This window comes from Lepus europaeus, chromosome 9 (assembly GCF_033115175.1).
Source record: "Lepus europaeus isolate LE1 chromosome 9, mLepTim1.pri, whole genome shotgun sequence".
Classification (NCBI taxonomy): domain Eukaryota; kingdom Metazoa; phylum Chordata; class Mammalia; order Lagomorpha; family Leporidae; genus Lepus; species Lepus europaeus.
In genome coordinates, this window is record NC_084835.1 from 9,536,131 (window position 1) to 9,555,046 (window position 18,916).

General features: G+C 48.2%; 1 protein-coding gene across 7 annotated transcripts in view; it reads left to right on the plus strand.

Annotated features, from left to right (window-relative positions):
- Positions 1 to 17,514, plus strand: part of PPARG (peroxisome proliferator activated receptor gamma) — a 136,452-nt gene extending 118,938 nt beyond the window's left edge. For 6 of the 7 annotated variants that reach the window (XM_062200463.1, XM_062200466.1, XM_062200462.1 and 3 more), the window contains 2 exons: positions 1,261 to 1,711; positions 16,994 to 17,504. In XM_062200463.1, the coding sequence (XP_062056447.1) occupies positions 1,261 to 1,711; positions 16,994 to 17,241 (699 nt within the window). In that variant the 3' untranslated portion in view covers positions 17,242 to 17,504. Of the gene's footprint in view, positions 1 to 1,260; positions 1,712 to 16,993 lie in introns of all 7 variants that reach the window. The other variant, XM_062200468.1, reaches the window with a different exon arrangement.
- The last annotated feature ends 1,402 nt before the right edge of the window (positions 17,515 to 18,916 follow it).

Sequence of the window (18,916 nt, forward strand, 5' to 3'; positions counted from 1 at the left end):
TCCTATCAAGATGAATAGACCCCTTGACCAGTGGGTCTTGAAACTGGCCACTGTGGATACACATGCACCCCTTCCCTCCTGCCATTCTCAAGAAGATACTCAGTATCTGTGCTCAAAACAAAGATGACTATCAGTGTATCTGAGACTTTGTGTACAGTGTGTATCCGTGAACATTTGCACACATACACCACCAGCAGCCCCCCCCCCCTCCACTGCTTCTGAGAAATGGGAAGAGATGAAAACCACCAATTTTATCTCGTACCCTCGACTGAGACATTTGAGGCCTAGGAAAGATAAATGACGTTCCCTAAGTCACATAGTTAACCACAGGACCGAAACCAGAAGCCAGACACCCTCCACTCTTGCTTGTACTTTCAGGTGTGCCATTATTGGAATAGGACTGGGGGTTAACTCCTTGTGTAGTTCAGTATCCAGTGTCGATAAAAGAATGTCCCTTCTGCCTTGAGAATTTCACAGTGGCCACAGACCTTTGGTTAGTTCTACACAAGTAAATGAAAGAGCATTTCATGACCAACACAACTTGCTTTTAAAGACAGCTTATTGCAAGCTTGAGGGATGGATGCACATATTTTATTGATTATTTGATGTGTAAGGGCAGATATTTTTAATAAGTTCAAAATCCTTTTTATTTTACCACTTTTGCGGCATTTACCCACAGGCCCTCTACATCTGTTCTTTCCAAAACAGATGGCTTCCAGAGTATTAACAAAAAAAAGGGAGACGTTTTCTTGGCAAAATATTTCTAATCTGCCTCCAGACTGATTTTTTTGTAGCTAAGTATACTTTATATGCACACTGTGTTTCGTTTGTGATCCAAGTAGATTTAATTTAAAACTGCAAGATTACTTTATGTTCAAGAGGGTATTTTCAACCCTGAGTCACTGAAATGATTTTTTATTGAAAGGAGGTTAAAACCAAAAGCCAAGATAAACAATAGGTTTTGTGTCCTTTTAAAAATCAACAAAGAAGAAATTGGAACTTTTCGCCAGTCATAGGTACAAGTTGCAGTATTAATTAAAGGATAAGAAGATCAAAATTGGTGAAATATCCTTGGGCCTAGGAAGCAATCAAGATAAATAGTAAGACAGTAAGTGTCCTTTCTCATGGCTAACTGTCTTCAGCTTTTAAGGTTTTGCTGAGCTAAGCAGAAGTATCTAAAGCCACTTTCTGGACTGGGATGGCACTTGCTGTGAGTTAAGGATGTCTGACTCAGCCACCTTTCCCCTTTTTTATTTGCAGCCATTTGTGATCTATGACATGAATTCCTTAATGATGGGAGAAGATAAAATCAAGTTCAAACACATCACCCCCCTGCAGGAGCAGAGCAAAGAAGTCGCCATCCGCATCTTCCAGGGCTGCCAGTTCCGCTCGGTGGAGGCTGTGCAGGAGATCACGGAGTACGCCAAAAGCATCCCTGGCTTTGTGAACCTTGACTTGAACGACCAGGTGACTCTGCTCAAGTATGGCGTCCATGAGATCATCTACACCATGCTGGCCTCCTTGATGAATAAAGACGGGGTCCTCATATCAGAGGGACAAGGCTTCATGACCAGGGAGTTCCTAAAGAGTCTGCGAAAGCCCTTTGGTGACTTTATGGAGCCCAAGTTTGAATTTGCTGTGAAGTTCAACGCCCTGGAATTGGATGACAGTGACTTGGCAGTATTCATAGCCGTCATCATTCTCAGCGGAGGTAAGATCCATCTTTTAATTTTCCATGAAAGAGTGTGGGGTGACTAGAAATGCTGCGTTTCCTATGTTAGTCCATGTTCCTTTTTGCCCTATTCTTAACTGCATTTCTCATATAAAAAGAGCTAGTTCTTTTAGGAGAACTTGGGCTGCTTTTTTATCCCTCACGGCATTTTTTCTGGTCAGACCCAATCACAGAAGACGAATGCCCGCTTCTCCTTTCCCTTTCTTCTCTCTCCTTCCCTTTCCTTCCCCGAAGGCCAGTGTGATCTTCAGTTCATTTGAGTAATGACGTATGTGACTTTACCTAACGATGGTGCTTACTTGGCATAGACAGGCGTTGCTAAAGGTTTGTTTGCTTTTTAAGGTTCATTTTATTTATTTATGTGAAAGAGCGATAGAGAGGGGAGGATGGAAGACCTCTGCTGGTTCACTCCCCACATGGTTGCAACAGGCCAGGCCGAAGCCGGGAACCAGAAACTCCATGTAGGTGGGAGGGGCCGCAGCCCCTGGGCATCTTCTGCTGTTTCCCAGGGATATTAGCATTAGATGAATGCGGAGCGGAGCAGCGGAAACTTGAACAAGCACTCTGATGTGGGATGCTGGCGTCGTAAGCGTGAACACTGGTCTCACTAAATCTTTTTAACCCAATTATGTTACTTTGAGTCACTTTCCTGATACCAGGAATCAAGGAATTCACCAGTATGTCTGTGGTCCTGCATGTTCACGTGGATTCCTCTGCAATACCTTTGTTACGTAGTTGGCTGAGGTTAAGAATACAATCTGGACCCAAAAACACAGAGAGGGAACCAAACTGAGTCTTGGCCTTGCCAATACATGATCTAATCAGCCAGTCCTCAGAGCCAGCCTTCAAACTAAGTGTTATTTTCATTAGCCTCCCATGTTTTCAAGTTGAATAGAAGAAACTTTACTTTGATCTCTATTTAAAAACTATTTTTAAACAAGCAGGTCCAGGTAAGGTTTTCTTGCGTACTCTAGAACGTTCTCTGAAAACTTACCTGTGGTCTTACAGATGTCAGTGTGTGTCACTGTGCTATGTGTTATAAAGGGATATCCTCTCTGTAGTCCTTTGTTGTCCAGCTGAGAGCTGGATGCTTCCGAAATCAGGTACGGACTGTACTCGCAGTAATAACCGCACGTGCTGATGGAGTTCTTGCTGTAGGGCAGGCCGTGTTCCGAGCGCTTCACTCACATTCGCTTATCCCCGACAACAACCCAGGCAGGAAACCAAAGCATTGAAATGTTCACTCCCTTGCCCAGGGTGGCATAGTGAGCCAGATGTGGAGCCAGGCTTATGATCTGCCTGATTCTCTGTGCTTAACTAAACACTGTGCACAACACCACCTTGAATGTCTAGGGTACAGATAGGCAACCGTTTGACAGACATTAAATCTGAAGCCTCAAGTCCAGTTTGTGACTTACTCAGTGAAGGGACATTTTGACATTATGATTAATAAGGCAAAAATATCCCCTCCATCATGTTTCAATGTCTTGAGTGAATCACTTCATAAGCAAATTAACTCTGGACCCTTTGGGATCTTTGATTAATTCATTGGGAGTTGAGGTTCAGTTGAGGTTCATTGGGAGATAAATACCAAATTTAATTCAGAGAATACAAAAAAGCAAAGGTCTCTGTCCTCTGAATAAAATGGAACTAACAAAGTCCTATTTCTCCTCTAAAAATGTTTCTATATATTACCTGTGTACAGTTGTATAAATATAGACACATAATGTTTTCTAAAATACCATTCTTAATGACTATAAAATATTCCAGCCTACAAAGGGACCACTACAGACTAAATTATCTCCCTATACATGTTAGGGTTACTTAGAATTTATTAATAAAAACTATAGGGAAGAATATAGAATACTGTTGAAAATTTGTTCTAAATGTTGCTGTAGTGAACCTTCTTATGTGTAAATTTCTATTCACACTTCAGATCGTTTTCTCTTTCTAAATTACCAAAGGTTGCTGACTATGAACATTACTTTCTCAATTTTTATCCTATTTTAGAAATTATTTACTTATTTGAGAGACAGAGAGGGAAACAGATGTACAGAGAGAAAGAGACTGAACAAGAGAGAGAGTGCTCCCAGCTGCTGGTTCATCCCTCAAAGGCCCCAGCAGCCAGGCTGGATCCCAGGCAGGAACTCTGCAGTCTCTCCTGAGGGTGGCAGGAACCCAGCCCCTGGGTCCACCACAGCTGCTCTCCGGGGTGCACAGTAGCAGGAAGCTGCAGTTAGGAGCCAGAGTCCGGAGTCCAGCCCAGGTAGACTCCTGCCATGTCTGCCGTGTGGGCCCCGATGCTCCGGCTTACGCCTTTTGTCATCTCATTGCCCAACTGCATAAGGTTTGTGGCAGTTTCGATTCCCAGCACTGATGCCAAGAGGAGCTCTAAAGCCAGCCATTCCAAGATGCTTACTTTCTAAGTGGGGAAGGCCTAGAGAAGACACGGTCATTATAACTCTGGGCTCTGTGAACCTCAGCAATGTCATAGAAGAGAATAGCATTACTGTTCCTGGCTTCATTTCTGACAAGCTAGATTGTTTGAAAATTGGTGACTCGTTAGTCCTTTCAAAAATTCCTTAGTTGGTCAAGAACTAGCTCTGCAGTTAGTTTGATTTGATTTGACTAATATCGCATGCTTCAGCTTTCAAATATGAAAATTTAAAATGGTACCATTTAAAAGTGGATGTATAAACAAGTTCCTTTTAGCCCTATGCGCGCTATCTTTATGATACTCAACATCGAGATCCCATTTTATTTTTTGTTTGTGGGATAGAGACAGAGAGCCCCCATCCACAGCTCACTCCTCAAATGCGTGCCACAGCCCGGGGCTAAGCCAGGGTCAAAGCCGGGAGGCAGGAACTAAATTCAAGTCTCCCAGATTGGAGGCAGGTACCCAATTACCTGAGGCATCATGGCCACCTGCCAAGGTCAACATTAGCAGGAAGCTGCAATCAGGAGGCGGAGCCAAGTGTGAAACCCAGGTACTCCAACGGGAGATGCAGCCATCTCCACAGCTAGGTTAAATACCCACCCTCCAGAGCTCACTGATCACACAGCAATGAAAGACATTTGAAGGTAGCTGCCTGCCATGGATTGTTGAAGTATTATTGTCTGTGTCTGTGATGAAAAGAAAACCCTGTGAATCATTTTTGACTTCTTCCAAAAAACAGAAAAAGGATTGCCGTTGGCTACTTCCCATGTCACAAACGCCAGATCCTCCCCTGGTCAGAGTTTGGTTTTGCAGGTGGAGTCTGTGTGCAGGCTGCAGCTCTGTGAATGCACACAGGAATTGGAGTCTCGTCTCTGCTGGAGAGGCTGGCTGGGTGTAGGTCAGGCAGCGAGCTGCTTGCAGTTCCCAGTCCAAAGGTGATTCCAGTAAGACCAGCCTCTCAGTCACCAGTGCCTGGTGACGTCAGTACCTCACACTGTTGGAATAAGACTTAATTTCTCATTTAGGCTTTTTTTTTTCCTTTCTTGGATTTTCCTGAAAGGAAAAAATATGCATGTAAGCAAGAGTTTTTGATCCAGTAAACAAATATCTCGCCCTGCCCAGTTTTTTTTTTTTTTTAAGATTTATCTATTTATTTGAAAGTCCAAGTTAACACACAGAGAGAAAGAAAGGCAGAGAGAGAGAGAGAGAGAGAGAGGTCCTCCATCCGATGGTTCACTCCCCAAATGGCCACAATGGCCAGAGCTGTGCCGATCTGAAGCCAAGAGCCAGGAGCTTCTTCCAGGTCTCCCACGTGGGTGCAGGGGCCCAAGGACGTGGGGCATCTTCTACTGCTTTCCCTGGCCATAGCAGAGAGCTGGATCAGAAGAGGAGCAGCCGGCACTGCAGGCGGCTGCTTTACCTGCTGCGCCACAGCGCTGGCCGCTGCTCCTGTGTTTTTATCTTCATTTCACAAAATAAAAAGTAAGGGTCGTAGACGTCCACAGTGTGTCTCAGATCCAGCAGGAATGAGCAGTGGAACCAGGACTCAAACTGGTCTCCCAACTGCCCTGCCCTGTCTGCCAGCTGGTGAGTGGACTGTGGCCAGGTCACTCTTGTATGGGTGGCTACAACCTGTGCTTGCATCCCCCTGCTGCCTCAGGGAAGGGTCTGGGTACCAGGAGCGCTTCCCTGGTGATCACGGTGAAAAACAGCTTCCTTTGCACCTTCTGGTCTTCCTAACAGAGCGGATGGCGTCAGGAGTAATAAAACTGCCTCCAGCGAGCGCCTGTTTGCAGCTGGCGCCACAGCCTCCTGCCAGCCTCGCTAGCAAACTCCCAAAACCTACCCAGTGACCGAAGCCAAGCCCGAAGCTGACAAGCCCCAGGATGCTCTGCTGGACATTTTGCCCCCTTGAGCGTGTGCTGTTTGGTGAAGAAAAGCCTAGGAGGGTTCCAGCTGGAACTCTGCAGCAGGAAAAAGCTCTTTTTGTTAATTCAAAACATTTTAGGATTCATTGCAGCTCTTCCTAAACTTCCAAGATACAGGGGAGGAAATTTACCAGATTTTACAGTCCACGTTCAAGACGATCTGCCACGCCGTCTGTATGATGGAGACGCTGCAGACAGCGCCATGGCGGCCACAGGTGGCGGGCCCTCCGGCTGCCCAGTTTCTCTCTAGAGTCTGGCTGGTTCCACAAAGCACGTAGAGCGCAGCCCCTTCCTTGTCCAGCTCTCCTTCCTGGGGAAGCAGCTGTTCTGGGAGTGAGCGGTGGTTCTGCTCTTGAGTGGACGGGGAGAACAGGGGAATTGTTCTCAGAGCTGCCCATCTGCAAATCAACGAAGAGTCATGACCAGATGGATGGATGGATGGATTTTTTTTAATTTGTTGCTATTAAAATAAAATCAAGGGGCTGGCGCTGTGGTGTAGCAGGTAAGGCCTCCACCTGCAGTACTGGCATCCCATATGGCGACCGGTTCAAATCCCGGCTGCTCTACTTCTGATCCAGCTCTCTGCTGTGGCCTGGGAAAGCAGTAGAAGATGACCCAAATGCTTGGGCTCCTGCACCCATGTGGGAAACCCAGAGGAATCTCCTGGCTCCTGGCTCCTGGCTTCTGATTGGCACAGCTCTGGCCTTTGCAGCCAACTGGGGAGTGAACTAGCTGATGGAAGACCTCTCTCTCTGCCTCTCCTTCTCTCTCTGTGTAACTGACTTTCAAATAAATAAATCTTTTTAAAAAATAGAATCAAAGCACAGCACCTGTCCCATAATAAGTTACTCAATAAGTGTTGAATTAATAAGAACCTGATAATAACCGTTACCATTTATTGAACACGCCACTGTGTGCCAGGATACAAACATTAATAATTTTTTGTTCAGTCTTTCCTACCTCTCCCCAGTCTGTTATTTCATTTTATGGGTGGAGTAAGTGCAAGTTCAGAGGGATTAGGCAACTTGCTCAAGGTCACAGAGTTGCTAATGGGCAAAGCCACAGTGCAGACTAAGGCCTGTCAGGCTTTAACACTTGGGCACTTCAGCATAGAGTCTACTTCCTACTGTCTTTTGAGATATGGAAGCATCTCAATTAATTATGTTGGTAATTCTTTTGTACTTATCAAAAACTGTTTCCAGACTGCCTCCAGTAATTATAATGAAAACTTTCCTGGATGTAGTTCAGTTATTAGTATCCTGAAACCTTCTTCAGACACCATTTAATTTAACCAAATTACTCCCTTGGTTTTGAAAACTGCTTGGGGAAGGTGTGAGGCCCTGGTCGGTGATAAGGCTGAAGGCTAGCACTCTGGTCCTTCAATCTGTAAAGATAGCAGGGGCCCTGGAAATAACGGCGCTGTTTGCAGAACTCCCACAAAAATGAGTGGTAAACTTTAAATAACTAAGTAAATACATTTCTGCTTAATCAGATACCATCTCATGCCAGGTTCTAATATAGATAAGTAGTTGCAGAAAAATTTATGAGAGAAATGTAAAACTATGAAAATGCCCTCCAGTACCTTCACTTCTTCTTGCCCTTCAGAAACAAACCCAGGAGTCCTTGCGCAGCTCTCTGAGCAGGGGACCCAGGGGTGCCGCAGGGAGAGCCTGCAGGGCTTGGGAGTGCTCCTTCTCCCCTCAACTGCCCTTTGAAATCTCGAACAGAAGCCCAGCTCTACACTGCCAAGTGTCACCTTTCCAGCTGCCTGCTTCTACCAGTCCCGGTGGCCACCGTAGCACTCCTCTGTGGAAGAGAGACCGCTGCTCTCCCCCGAGGAAGCCCAGCTGGGGAGCCTAGATTCTGCAGAGTCCAGCGGCCCACATCGCTTGGCCTGTTAGCGTCAACCTTGCTCATGAAGTGAGGAGAGACAGGTGTTCCAGCCACTGTGAACAACAGGGAGCTCTGTTCTCCCGCTGTGAATATTTGGCTGCCTTACCCTTGGAGCTTTGTAGGTGAGATGAGACCGAGGTGGTGCCTGTGTGGTGGTTTTTCTGAGTCTTTTCATATAGCATAAAGGACCTGGTCTCTCTTGGGCGGGACGTCCGGCCAGAGTTATTAACGTGGCGCGTGCTGTTCATCCTGGCTTGTTGAGCAATAGCCCTCGTTCATTAATTGGGCAAGTATTCAACGGGCACCTCTGCTGTGTGTCTGTAGTGTGTGGATCTCTCTCCCCCACCTACAGCCGCCTCTCCGCAGGCTGCCCCAGCCAGTTGGCAGAATGGTTTTGAATGATCTAGAAATGCTCATTCGTTTCCTGCTTTCACAACCCTGTGGACTTGGTTTGAGAGGGGTGAGGTACATATACGAGTTCTCAACTGGTGCCCGACACTAAAAACCAGAAAGCTGGAGGTGGGGATGAGCTATCCCGGAATCATCGGGTAGACCTGAAGACATGCGCAGCAAGGCTGCTGTCCTGAGGAGGCGGAGAAGCATCTGTGTCTGTGCTGCCGTAGGAACGCGACTTCCCCCTCTGCGCAGCCTCGCCAGGCCGAGAGGCCGCAGCATCTCAGCGAGCGAGCAGACAGTGGCGTGTGACCTCAGAGGCAGCTGTGGGAGAGAGGCGAACTGCTGAGTCATGCCCGTCCCCACCCGGGCAGTCTTGGAAAAGGCTCGGCCAGCCAGCCAGTGGGCTGCTTTCTGGAGCGCTTTATCATTTCGGGCTCTCAAAATGTGTGTTTAAACTCTGGGTGACCCCAGGCAGCCTTCCAGACTGGCACAAGTCACCAAGACATTCAGACTGATCATCTGCGAATGAGGAAGAATGAAACCGAGGACTGGTGCCAGTCACTGCTCTAACAGAGAGGCCACAGCCAGGCTTGAGCCACCGCTCAGTCCTGGAGAAACCTGCTTCCGAGGCACATCACACACACACACACACACACACACACACACGAGCAGACCAGGAAGGCAGGGCAGGCCGGGCAGGGCTTGGGAATCCGATGGATGCGAGTTCGAAAACCCCCACTCCACCACCTCCAGTACGTGTGATCACAGGCAATTATTTACCTCCCTGAACCTTTATTTCCTTATCAGTTCCCTGAGCAATTGAAATAATATTATGTGAAGCCTCTGGCACCGTGCCTGGGCACGCTAAGCACACAGTGGACGCTAATTTCCCTCTTCCCTTTGTGTGATATAATTTGAAGCAGCTCCACTCAATCATCCAGTCAAATTGCTTGAAATTCCACCAATAGTCATTCTTAAAATCCCTTATTACAATATAAATACCCCTAGGGAGGTATCAGCTAATCTGTTTATCAGCTATCACTTTAAGGGGATTAGTTGGGAACTGAGAAGGAAACCCAAAGGGAAAGAGATCCTGGGGAGGAGGAGGAGCCTGAAAAGTGAGGGGAGGGCTCCCAAGCCGGCTGACCCCACTGCCATGGGGGTGCCCAGCCCCCAGGGCCCCAGTGAACTTTAGAGGTCAATACCCATCCATGGAGGATACTTCAAAAACTTATGGGAAGATGACATTAAAGAAAAGTTGACTTCGATGCAGCAAATTTGAAATTTGTGTGTTTTCATACTGCGCATGTCCCACGAGCTTTTTGAAGACCCCAGGAGTGGCTATCACAGCTTCTCAGAACTCCTGAGGAGACTGGGGAGGGGCACGGTGCTGGCTGGGGCCTGGCCACACAGAGGTGATACTCGGCAACTTTGTAATGTGCTGCCTATCTTTCTTTGGCTTGCTTTTGCTGTTCCCCAGGGGTCGAGGGATCAGAGTTCTCGGGCCCTCTTGCCTTTGCTTTCCCCGGCTCTGTTCTTCAGCCCACCCAGGGAAGGCAGGGTAGGGCCAGCAGACGGGTTCGGAGCATGAGCCTCGGAAGCGGTCCTTCTCCTCACGGCTGCACCCCACTCTTCTCCCTCTGTCTCCCACTCCTCCAACCCCTTTCCAGTCAAGACCAGAGCCCCAGTGTGTCAGCACTACTGGGCTTAGGGGGGAACTGCAGGCAGCAAACTTCAAGGCTGGACTTAAATTGCATGACCCTGAATGACTGGAGCAAGGACACAAGGCTTCCCCAAGGGCAGGGCAGAAATCTGCCTTTCCCTGGAGGTACCACTGAGCCAGAGAGCTCTGAACACAGCACAGAGTGCTGCCCGCCTTGCCACCAGCTGCGTCTGCGTTCCGTTTCCTAGTGTGGGAGCTGGCTTCTTGGAGGTGGGCGTTGAGTGTCTGATGAGGGGAGTTGATGTGTAATTGCTGTTTAATGGGCAGATAAAAGAAACAGTGGCTGGTTTTGGTTTCATATTGCCCCTGCGAAGTCATATATATTAATGTTATCAGACACAGAGAAAGCGTTTATTAATGTGAAACTGTTGCTTACCCAGCAAGCGTTAGAACGTTGGCCCACTTCAGAGTTAGGCCTGCACCAGCGCCACGTGCGTTCACAATAGGATTTAGTGGCCACAGATGATCTTCATCTGCTAACCAGTTGCAAGATCTCTACATTATGTTGTCTCCTTTCCCTGATAGCAACAGTAAACTGCCCTGCTCCTGAAACCCGCACCTCTCAGGCCGCTGATTGATTTCGCCTGGCCCTGCTAGCGTTCCTAATAAACCCCCAGCAAGGGGCAGTCCGGGTCGGGGGGAATGAGAAAGATTCAGAAAAGGCCCAGGGAAATGCAGTAGATGAGTAAAGAAAGGTGGGAAGAACAAAGCCCAGGTTGAAGCAACACTGATAAAAATAGTACTCGCTGATTTACTACGTGTTGGACACCGCCCCACGTGTTAAGTCACGTTACGCTCTGACCGACGCTGTGAGGGACTGCTCCATCTCTTAAATGGGGAAAGCCAGGGATGGAGAGCTTGGGGAACCTGGCCAGGTTGCCTAGCAGGTTGTGAAGCTGGGGTTCCAACTGCTTGCCGACAGCAGCCGTGCCGACCCCTGCTGCATGTTACGGTCACCAGGGAGATTCCAGAAACCGTGAAGGCCACGCCCCAGGCCAAGCAAATCAGAGTGCAGGTGTGGGACCTGGGCGTTAGCCTGTGTGTGGTCTCCCCAGATGACGTCAGTGTGCAGCCAAAACTGAGAATCCCTGCCCCCCGTCAGGCTCCTATTCAGAGTTCTCTATGGAGACAAACACATGGGAAACTTCGTTCAGCTATTTTTTCCCAAAGGCAGGATGGTGGGAATAGGCCACACCATACCTGGTTCGTGATGCTGAATTCACTTCTCCCTGACTGATGGTTAGATCAGAAAAATACTCCAGAACCCCCTAGCATCATTCCTTCAAGGGAGCAGCAAGTTTATGAAGAGTTGCCCAACCTCTTACTGTGTTCCTGAATGTCTGCTCTTACTGAGAACAACCAAAACCTCCTATTTCCCAACTGTCTATGTGCCATCCCACTCCGACATCCGGTCCTGACCCTGACCCTGTAGAAATCTTACCTTTCTTCGAACTAACACAGAGTACTTGTACCTTCTAAAGTTCATTTTTACTGTGGCCTTTGAAGGAAATGGCACTATTGTCTTAAAAATTAAGCCAGAACCCAGAGAGATAAGATGACTTGTCTAAAGGCACACAGAAACGAAGAGGAGGACAGGCACGACTCAAATCGGGTCAGCGCTCCTCGGAACACATGTGGAGAGCGGCGCAATACGGGAAATGAGCTACGAAGCGTGAAAGGAAGTTCCATCGCCAAGTGCTGAGTTCCCTGAGAGGCCTGGTCCCCTTCAGTCTTCACCCCACACCTTTCGTTGTCTGTGGGTCGGTTTACAGCTGACTCGGATGAGGCCATGGAGAAGGGGAAAGCCCGACGAGGCAGAACGCCCCATGTTGGGTGTCCTCCCCTTTGTTCAGGCGTCTCCCCTAATCCAGAGAAAATCTGTGCAGAGGAGACACCCAGCCCAGGTGGGCAGACCCCAGGAGGGCCAGAGAGCTTGAATCTGTTTTGGATAATCTCTCCGCTTAACTGAACCAGATCTGGATAAGAGGGGAGCTTTGTAGATTTGCCCATAATCAACAGCGCCTCTAATCAGTTGCAGGACTGTGCGAACGGAGACCGGAAAGGTCTCTTTCCCAATTCTTTGCAGCCTGGGGAGTAAGGACCGAGTAATTGACTCCAGCCTCCTCAAGTGCTAACCCCTGGACTGTGTGAGTCAACAGAACGTCCATAAAGGGCCAGCAAAGAGGGAGCCCTTGACCCTGATCCTAATCTAGACTCAACTCTCACCCTCGGTGACTTGCAGGGAGAGGACCCCAGACTGGCCTTCCAAGAGCAACATCTTGGTGGGCACTGGGTTGGCAGTGAGGAGAGAGGAGTGGGAAGAGAACAGGGACATAGCAGACAGATTCCTGTGGCTCACCTCTGGCACCAAGCTCAGCTCAGTAAGGACTGGAGTGTGCATGGTGGGGAAGGTGGAAAGAGAAGAGGGATGCAGAGGGACGTCTGGTGGCTGGGAACACGGGGTGGGGAGCAGCACTGGCAGACCCCCACCCTAGGCTTGCTGAAGAGCAAAGGGAGCGTTTGCTTTTGTTTCTTTTTTAAAAGAAGCTGTATGTTCTAAGCTTAGGTATAAGCTGGTTAATATGCTTTCTAATTAGAGTTCTTAGTTTCCCCCAGCTGAATTATGTACTGGAGGGGAAAACAAATGAGAAGACATAGTAAAACTTATGAATGAGTTGTGGATCCATTTAGCTCACAGAGAAATGTGAGCCCAGTGAGCTCAATGTGAAGGACCTAAAAACAGAAAATGGGACTTTTTCTGCTCCACGGCCCTTCCTCCCTACACCATTTGCCCTGAGGAAGGCTCCATGAGGGGCACAGTGGGGACTGATCTGTAAGTGATCGGACTTGTCCTTGGAGGGAATACACTTAATCTGTGGCCGCAGAATTTCGGCCCTTCAGCCAACATCATCCATCACGTCATAGAGAGGAACTTGCCAGAGAGGGGTTTGCAAATCCAAACCAGATCCTCGCCCTGTTGGAGGGGGCCGGTTCCATTACACCGCACCGAGCCAAGTGTCTCCGGCAAGCCCGTCGGTTGCTTTTTAGGGTTTGGTTGTTTGATAAATGAGACCTACCAGGTTAACGTCATCTCTCCTGCAGAAGTTTTGACCCCACTGATGCTACTCCAAAGGAGAGAGACAGGAGACAAGGCCCAGGGACCAGAGACTTCCACACAAGGCCCTGTGGCCACAGCACAGCAGGCTCAGTCTGCCCGATCGCTGCCCGTCAGATGCGCACACATTCACGTGGCCCCTGGCCTTTGACAGCTCGAATGTTTGTGGAGGGGGAGGGTCAGCAGTCATTAAGCCAAGGCCCCAGTCCAGCACCCAGTGTTCCTTGAGGCGTCAGTGGTTTTCAGTATTATATAGCAGCCGTGAGAACGGCACAGCTCTTCCAGGGGCATGGTTCTCTTGTCCAGGACTAAATCACTTGTTTCGTTCTCAGAATAAGATTTTTTGCTGATGGCTCCAAAATAAAATGCTGAAAATCTTAAAATATTATACTTATTCCAGCCCATGGGATATATTAGAGAAGTTAGAGAAAACCAAAGACAAGTTTCCTTCTATAACAAAAAAAGAAGAAGAAGAAGAAGAAAGTTAGTTTAGCAGAATGTTTAGAGTTCTGAGAAGCTCACGCTGAGGTCACCCTGCATTGTAACCTTGGTTTCCTGAGCCTCACCCCAACAGGTAAAGGTTACTCGAGTTTCTTAGATGCAGGAAAAGTCGGTGTACGCGAGACTGCTTCGTTGTGTGGTGATTCTGCCTTTGGGCTTCATTCACCAACCGGGGAGAACTGCACTTTCCGATCCAGGGCCTGAACAACATTTTCACTCATTGACTCAGCCACCCAAGTGCTTCTGGTGTTTCTGCTAACGGTTCACAGACATCAGGGCGACCTACGGGGAAGACAAAGCAAGTCAGTACTTAGAATCCAAGTGAAGAAAAGTTAAGAGGAGAGCGTTTGGAATCAGACGCACTTCCATGCAAACTTCAGCTCTACCGATACTAGCAGGTGGCAGATCTCGGCACGATTTAACTCCTTTCCCTGGAGTCTTCATTTCCCCTCCAGAAAGTACCACCTCACGGAGTTATTATGGGGGTTAACTGGAGTGTTGTATGCACAGCCCTTAGCGGTCTTTGGAGAACAATAGCCTTTCAGTAAATGCAGTCAGGTATGGTAGTGGTTGAGTCGTTTATAGGGTGCTGTGGGAGCACACAGCGAGCACAGTAGATGGACAGAGGAGGTGGGGGGCTCGTGCTGAGGAAGGGTTCCAGGCCAGAAACCCAGCAGAGGCTGCTTCTGAACAAGTGGTTGGCATCGCTAAGGCAACAGTGAGCCGGGCGGGTTTCGGGCAGAAGGAACAGGCACACCGTCCTGACAGAGCCCAGGATGTCGGAGGAGCTTGGTCTGCAAGTAACTTGGTATGGCTGGAGCAAAGGGATAATTAGAGAAAATGAGGCTATAGCAAGAGCAGGAGCGGCCCCCGAAGGCTGGTAGAGGGCATGTAGCAAGGACAGCCCAGTGTTTCTGGAGTGAACAGCCATCAAGAGCTAAGCTGTGAAACCAGCGCGAGATGCTCAGTGTCCCAAAGGTTGCTCGTTAGCCCTGCCTGCTGGTGAGCCTTTAGGAGCAAACCTTGAATTCCAATGCTATGGAATAGAAATGAAACTTGGAAAACGAGAACCAAAACCCACACTTTCTACTTGGAGATTTAAGAACTTACTTTTAGGTAAGTGTAAGACAGGCTATTTAGCAAAGACCCATGAGAGCCCTGTGGGTCACAGCCCCTTAGAGGAAAATTAGAGCTCACACGCACCAGTCAGGAAGCGAGAAGTACCAACACAGAATGGACTAAGCCGTGAACTCCAGGAACTAGAAAAAGAGAAAAAGAATGAACTTAAAGGTTTTAAAGAAGGAATTTGATAAACTGAAACTAAAATATAATTTTCAAAAGCAGTTGATAAAACCAAAAGCTATGTTTTCTTCAAGAAAAAAATAGATAAACCTTTGACGAATCAAATATTTAATGAGCGAATACACAGATAAAGAGTATTAAGTTAAGGGCACATAGTGAAAGCAATCAGAGATTTCCGATTCTAAGAGGATGTCATGTACAGCTTTCTTCCAGTATAAAATACTAAAATTTTTTACTCTGTAAGTAGGAAGCCTGAATAGATTAAAAGCTGTGGAAGGAAAAGCAAAGGTAGCAGAAGATTTATCACAGGCTCAGGTGGTTCTGCAAATGGGATTCCGAGAAACGCGCGAAGAACAGGTCATTACTGCCTGGAAACAGAAGGAGGTCTCGCCTCAGTGTACAGGGCGAGTTAGCATTTCTTTCCAAACCAGGCAAAGAATGGCACAAAAAATAACACTCTGGACAATATCACCTGCAAATATGAAAGCCCTAAATAAAATATTAGCAATAGAGTGCAAGAATATAAGGAAATCTAATGTGACACTGCACCAGACTAAGATAAAACCATGTCTCTTTAGATAGCGTATATCTTTAGATAGAAAAATGTTGAAGCATTTGATAAAATTCAACAACATTCCTGACTAAACAAATTAAAAACGTGAAAATTCTTGGAAAGCCCGGAGTAAAACATACTCAGCATAATCTATAGCAAACATCTTACTTGATGGGAAACCCTTAGAAACATTTTCTTCGAAGTCAGGAATAAAACAAGAATGCCTCTGACTATTGCTGCTATTTAATACCACATCAGAGGACTTAGCCAACAGTATAAAAAAGGAAATGCAAAGTGCAAACACTGGAAAATAAAAAACAAATAAAGCTACCGTGTTTAGAGGTGTGACTGTCTAATCAAAAAGGAATCCATGATTAAAAATTACTTGAACTGACGAAAGTTCAGAAAATTAGAATAAATTCAATATAGTAAAATCAATAAGTTTTCTAGATGTCAGCAAGAATATATTAGCAAATGAAGGAAAATAGGCCGGCGCCATGGCTCACTAGGATAATCCTCCGCCTGCCGTGCCGGCACCCTGGGTTCTAGTCCCAGTCGGGACGCCGGATTCTGTCCCGGTTGCCCCTCTTCCAGGCCAGCTCTCTGCTGTGGCCCGGGAGTGCAGTGGAGGATGGCCCAAGTGCTTGGGCCCTGCACCCCATGGGAGGCCAGCAGAAGCACCTGGCTCTTGGCTTCGGATCAGCGTGGTGCGCCAGCGCAGCAGCTTTTGGGAGGTGAACCAACAGAAAAGGAAGACCTTTCTCTCTGTCTCTCTCTCTCTCACTGTCCACTCTGCCTTCAAAAAAAAATTTAAAAAGAAAATGAAGAGACATTCACAATAGAAGCCGTAACGTATTTAAGGATAAGTCTAACAAGATACGCAGGAGGAACAGCATAACCGAAGGTGTGAAATTCATGTGAGCTCATTTCTGCCAATTGAGAGGAGAGGCAGGAGAAGATTCGGTGACATGGCCTGCAGGCTCACCTCTCCAGAGAAAGCTCTGTCAAGGTGCTGGAGGTCTGTCCTCGCAGACTCTAACGGTATTTGAGAACTGTGTTGTCACGCTGAGACGGTCCTGTGCTGTATTAACCAGGAGGAGGACAGGCTTTCTGTTTGGAAGCGTGTCTGAAGCTTGGCGGGGACGCGGGTAGAGATCCTAAAGCAGACTCGTCCGAAAGGAGCAGGCAGTGGAAGCGGGAGGCTCAGCCTGGGCGCAGGATGGCTTTGAGGCCGTGTTGCCGCCACCAGCCGCAGAGACGGGGCCCGGGACGGCCCGCGGTCTGGGTTTTGATTCCGCGCAGCGTCGGCCTGCCTCCCCGCACCTGTCCCCGGGGGCTGCGCAGGCTCCGAGGTGGGCCCAGAGGGTGTCCTGACTGACCCTGCTGTTGTGTCTTCCCTTTCTGCTCCCCCAGACCGCCCAGGCCTGCTGAATGTGAAGCCCATCGAGGACATCCAGGACAACCTGCTGCAGGCCCTGGAGCTGCAGCTCAAGCTGAACCACCCCGAGGCCTCGCAGCTGTTCGCCAAGCTGCTGCAGAAGATGACGGACCTCAGGCAGATCGTCACGGAGCACGTGCAGCTCCTGCAGGTGATAAAGAAGACGGAGACGGACATGAGCCTGCACCCCCTCCTACAGGAGATCTACAAGGACCTGTACTAGCACGGCCCCCCTAAGCCACTGACGCCGTTTTCCTTCTTCCAATTGCACTATTATTTTGAGGGAAATTCTGACACCTACAAAATTTTACTGTGAAAAAGCATTTAAAAAGAAAAGGTTTTAGAATATGATCTATTTTATGCATATTGTTTATAGATATACATTTACAATTTACTTTTAATATTAAAAATTACCATGTTATGTAATGTGCTGGTAGTATTTGAAGACCGAGTGTGATGTGTTGCCCCACCCCAGCCCCTTGGACTCCCCCCCCCCCTTTATTTCCATTCTTCATTCTATAGTCATCTTCCACGTGAATGGAGCTATTGATAAACTTTAACCCTCAGTAAATTAATTTTTTACTGAATTTACAACTTTTCTGAACTCTACATCTGCTTTCACAATTTTAACTCAGGAAGGGGAACTTGAGAACCAAAAATACTCACAGCATGTGCTGGATGTGGCAGCCTGGCAGCATGTCCCTAGGCTGACCTGACCAGCATTGTCACCGCGAGCAGCCTGTCCCACACACAGTCGCCTCTCCGCGTCTGGGAGAATGGCTCCGTCACACACACTGGGGATCCCAGGCCACAAGAAGCTCAGGTCCCTTCAATAAAGTGCTGTTGTGTCTTCATGGATCCTGTGCACACCGTCCCCTGCGCTTGAGCTGTGGTTTTATACAAAGGACTCGTATCCGCAGCGTACGTAGTTGCCGTAGTGTACTGGCAGGGGGTGATCACAGGAGGGAATGTCTGGACGCGGTCAGTGCAGGTGCAGTCTTCTCGGATATGGTCAGTTCGCAGCTGGTTGAGTCCGCAGATGCAGAACCCACAGAGGAGGAAGGTCGAGTGCACTGCCTGCGGCTCAGATACCAGCACACACCCCCAAACGGCGGGAACTGAACGCTGGGCACTGCTGGAAGCTCTGGGAAACACAGCGTTAAGATTTGACACCTGCCAAAAAAAAATTACAAAATTGAGGCAAAAAGATGAGCTTTGTGAATACAGAATACAATACACAGTAGTGGTTATGTGCCAGACGAGTGATTCAGGCTGCAAGCTGGGAGGGAGAGTCCCATGGCAATGAAGGATGAGGGGACTGGGACAGGGGAGAATCTGTCTGCAGGGTAAGGGATGTGTTGGAACACAAAGCCGCAGGAACAACAGCCATAGCGAAAGGGGGGAAAAGAAAGGAAAACGAGTGACTTCCTGGTTCCCAGTCACCCTCACTGGGGCCGCTTACCCCAGAGATCTCTTAACTTCTGAACGCGGGCTGATCATCTGTATCATTTGTATAATCCCTGCCGCCCCAGCAAGTAGAGCGGGAGTTCCCCTGAAAGCAAGGGCCTTCTTGGCACAACTAACAGATCGGTTGATAAAAGCCACCAGTTTCACTGGCCTTGGCACCCCGTGACCTCACTATGCCGTTTTTAAAGAATGCCCAGCAACCATCATGGTGCCTCTGTTCTCCAAGGCGGGTGTCCACACAGAGCTGAAAGATTTCCCGGCCCTCCCTGCCGCGGTTTATCTCGCCTACGGTGCTTACACCTCGCAGGACATGGCCTTAGGCCTGAGACTTTCACATCAAAGTATCAAAACAAATCTTTTCATCTTGGACTTCAACATACCAAGCGTTTGGTTCCGCGATGGAGACGCCGCTTGGAATGCCTGCATCCCAC